Source organism: Jaculus jaculus, chromosome 1 (assembly GCF_020740685.1).
Source record: "Jaculus jaculus isolate mJacJac1 chromosome 1, mJacJac1.mat.Y.cur, whole genome shotgun sequence".
NCBI classification, from domain to species: Eukaryota; Metazoa; Chordata; class Mammalia; order Rodentia; family Dipodidae; genus Jaculus; species Jaculus jaculus.
Genome location: NC_059102.1, coordinates 317,071,442 through 317,074,454, shown reverse-complemented (window position 1 = coordinate 317,074,454; position 3,013 = coordinate 317,071,442). Strand labels below are relative to the sequence as shown.

Below are 3,013 nucleotides of genomic sequence, written 5' to 3'. Positions count from 1 at the left end.
TCTAAAGTTGAAGCGATTCAAGGAACTTCTGAAAATTAACTAAACCAGATTTAGGAGTACTACATAAATTTTAAGTGACATTTTGAAATTCTGCTCACTAATAAATATTATCTAGAGTGTAAAGTGCTTATGTTTGTAACCCTTATGTTTATTTCAAAGTTAACATAAACCCTGAGAAAGGATTTTCACTTTCACTGGGCTTCTCCACTTTGACTATTGTGTTCAATGTAAAAAAAATTAAGTTGTAATAAGGCATACCATTCAACTGAGTCTTGCCTATGCATCTGAGAACCATGGGCAGCTGATCTCTCTTGTAACTGGTGACCTTTCTTGTCCCTGCTTGTACTCAATATTCTCAGGTCAGTTAGGGCAGCTCTATTCACTTGGAAGAGGAGTCCCATAGTTTCAGTGATGCTGTCTTTGTAATGCAGTATCAGCATCAGCAAAAACAATATGAGCATGTCCTGGACAGAAGGTATATGTGTGTCTCTCCTTGTTTCCCACAATGATTGCACAAGTTACTCTGATACCCTTAGATATCAACACATGTTTTCTAGGTGTATTCAGAACTATTTGGTTATCATTTTACAACCCTGCTGGACTTTGTGTCTCACTGCTTGCTTTTGTATAGATAACAAAAACCCTTAAGATGTGTGTTGCTCTGCACGGACATGTACATGTGTGCACTTGGGTTTGAGTAGCATGAACATGAACATCTTTCTAGGACAAACTTCTGTGCATGCCAATTCATTTTCTCCGTTCACTAAAGCAGGACCCAGAGAAGCATAGCAACCCAAAAAGGAAACCTCCTGTTTGAGCAATCAGTTCACCTTAGTTTATTTTTCTTGATCTCATATGTAAAGGCACTGTCTACGTACCATTAAAATAAATACCTATTTTTGTGCATTGATTTTGTATCCTGCTACTTTGCTATAGGAGTTAATCACCTTCAGGAGTTTTGGGATGGAGTCTCTCAGGTCTCTTACATATACAATCATGTCATCAGCAAATAGAGCTAACTTAACTTCTTCCTTTCCAAATTGTATCCCTTTTATTTCCTTCTCCTGTCTTATTGCTTGGGCTAGGACTTCCAGAACTATATTGAAAAGCAGAGGTGAGAGAGGACATCCCTGTCTTGTTCCTGATCTCAATGGGAATTCCTCCAGTCTCTCTCCATTAAGTATTATTTGGGCCTTTGGAGCTTTGTATATTGCCTTTATTATGTTAAGATGTGAACAGAGGCCCCCAACACCTCAGCACTGAAGCAGACCAAAAATGAACCCAACATGGTTCAGGGAAATTTTGCGGAAGAGGGGGTGGAAAGAATGTCAGAGTCACATGTTGGGTCATGATTTGCAGAGACATTTATCATACCAATAACTGGGGGCTAACTCCATAATGCATGACCCATTTACATCAATAAGGAGGGTCCAATGGGAGGGAATAGATCATAGATGAGCCTAAAAAATGGTACCAAACTGCCTGTATTTGCTGAAAAGAAAACTAATAAATTAAACTTAAAAAAATTAAATAAATAAATAAATACCTAACTAGAGAATCAAAGAAAAGACCTTCAAAATGTACTGATTAGGTTGAAAGAGGTTTATGGCCCAAGGCCCTGCGTAGAGCATCTTTGACCTCCTTGTTCCTCAGGCTGTACACCACAGGGTTCAGGAGAGGGGTGATGACAGTGTAAGTCACTGAGATGAGCCTGTCCTGTCCCAGGGAACTCTGTGACTTGGGCTTCAGGTAGATTATTGAGGCACAGCCATAGTGGATGATGACCACTGTGAGGTGGGAGGCACAGGTAGCAAAGGCCTTCTTCCGACCTTCAGTAGATGCGATTTTAAGGATGGTGGAAATAATCAGGACATAGGAGATGAAGACCAGGCCCATGGGAAGGACAAGGACGCAGACACTGACTACAAAGTTGATGATCTCATTGACAGTGGTCTCTGTGCAGGCCAGCTTCAACAGAGGCCTCACATCACAGAAGAAGTGGGCGATGACAAAACTATCACAAAAGGGCAGGCCAAATACTGATGTCACCTGGATAATGGCCATGCTAAGGCCAATGCCTAGGGACCCATATGCCAAGTAGATACAGGCCCTTTTACTCATGATGACTGAATACCTTAAAGGGTTGCAGATGGCCACATAGCGGTCATATCCCATTGCTGTGAGCAGGAAGCAGTTGTTGATGCCAAAAGTTAGATAAAAGAAAAGTTGGGTTGCACAGCCTTGTATATCTATGGCCTGGTAAGTATTCAGGAGGCCAGAAAGCATACGGGGAATGATGGCCACAGTGTAGCAGGTCTCAGAGATGGAGAGCATGCTCAAAAAGAAGTACATGGGCGTATGGAGGTGACGGTCCAGGCGAATAATAGTCACAATGATCACGTTGCCTGACAGCGTCAGCAGGTACAGCATTAGAAAAACAACAAAGAAGACAAGCCTGTGCTTCCAGCTGAAGCTGGAGAAGCCTTCAAAGAGGAATTCAGTCACAAACGTGGAGTTAGCCCTTGGCATTGAGGCAAATGGAGTTCTCAGGAAAGTATACAAAAAGAAGAAAGGTATAGTAAGTAGACCATGAAATGGAATAAACTGGACCAATGGCTTTAGTAAAGCTTGTATCCAGTCTGGACTAGGGTCTAACTCACAGGGTCATCAAAGTTTAGCTACTGGTGAATTTCTAGGTCATCCTCTTTGGCCACCTTCTTCTTTGGAACTGTCACACGGTCACCTGAGGCCTCTAGTATTGAAGGCAGAGATAATAGAAACACGGGACTTGTAGAAACTGTGACCTGGTTTTAAATTCTTGACTATATAGCCAGAAATCACATTGCTGGATTATAGAGTAATTCTATTTTTATTGTTAATGAGCTTCTCTGTTTTCCATAGTGTCTACATCATTTTGTATTCCCACCAACAGTCCAAACTTTTCCAGTTTGTCCAAATCACTCCTAACTCTTGCTATGTCCTTATAATAAGTCTTTAAAATAATATCCATCTA

The 3,013-nt window shown here is 41.2% G+C and overlaps 1 protein-coding gene across 1 annotated transcript; it reads right to left on the bottom strand.

The window, feature by feature from the left end:
* Nucleotides 1-1,587: 1,587 nt before the first annotated feature.
* Nucleotides 1,588-2,529, bottom strand: LOC101604438 (olfactory receptor 10J3-like). The gene has a single exon (XM_004671098.2). It carries the CDS (start codon nucleotides 2,527-2,529, stop codon nucleotides 1,588-1,590), a length of 942 nt encoding a protein of 313 aa, XP_004671155.1.
* Between the last annotated feature and the right edge of the window lie 484 nt (nucleotides 2,530-3,013).

Bases quoted from the DNA above. Each gene is read 5' to 3' on its own strand.
- LOC101604438 (XM_004671098.2), bottom strand. From the start codon at position 2,529: ATGCCAAGGGCTAACTCCACGTTTGTGACTGAATTCCTCTTTGAAGGC.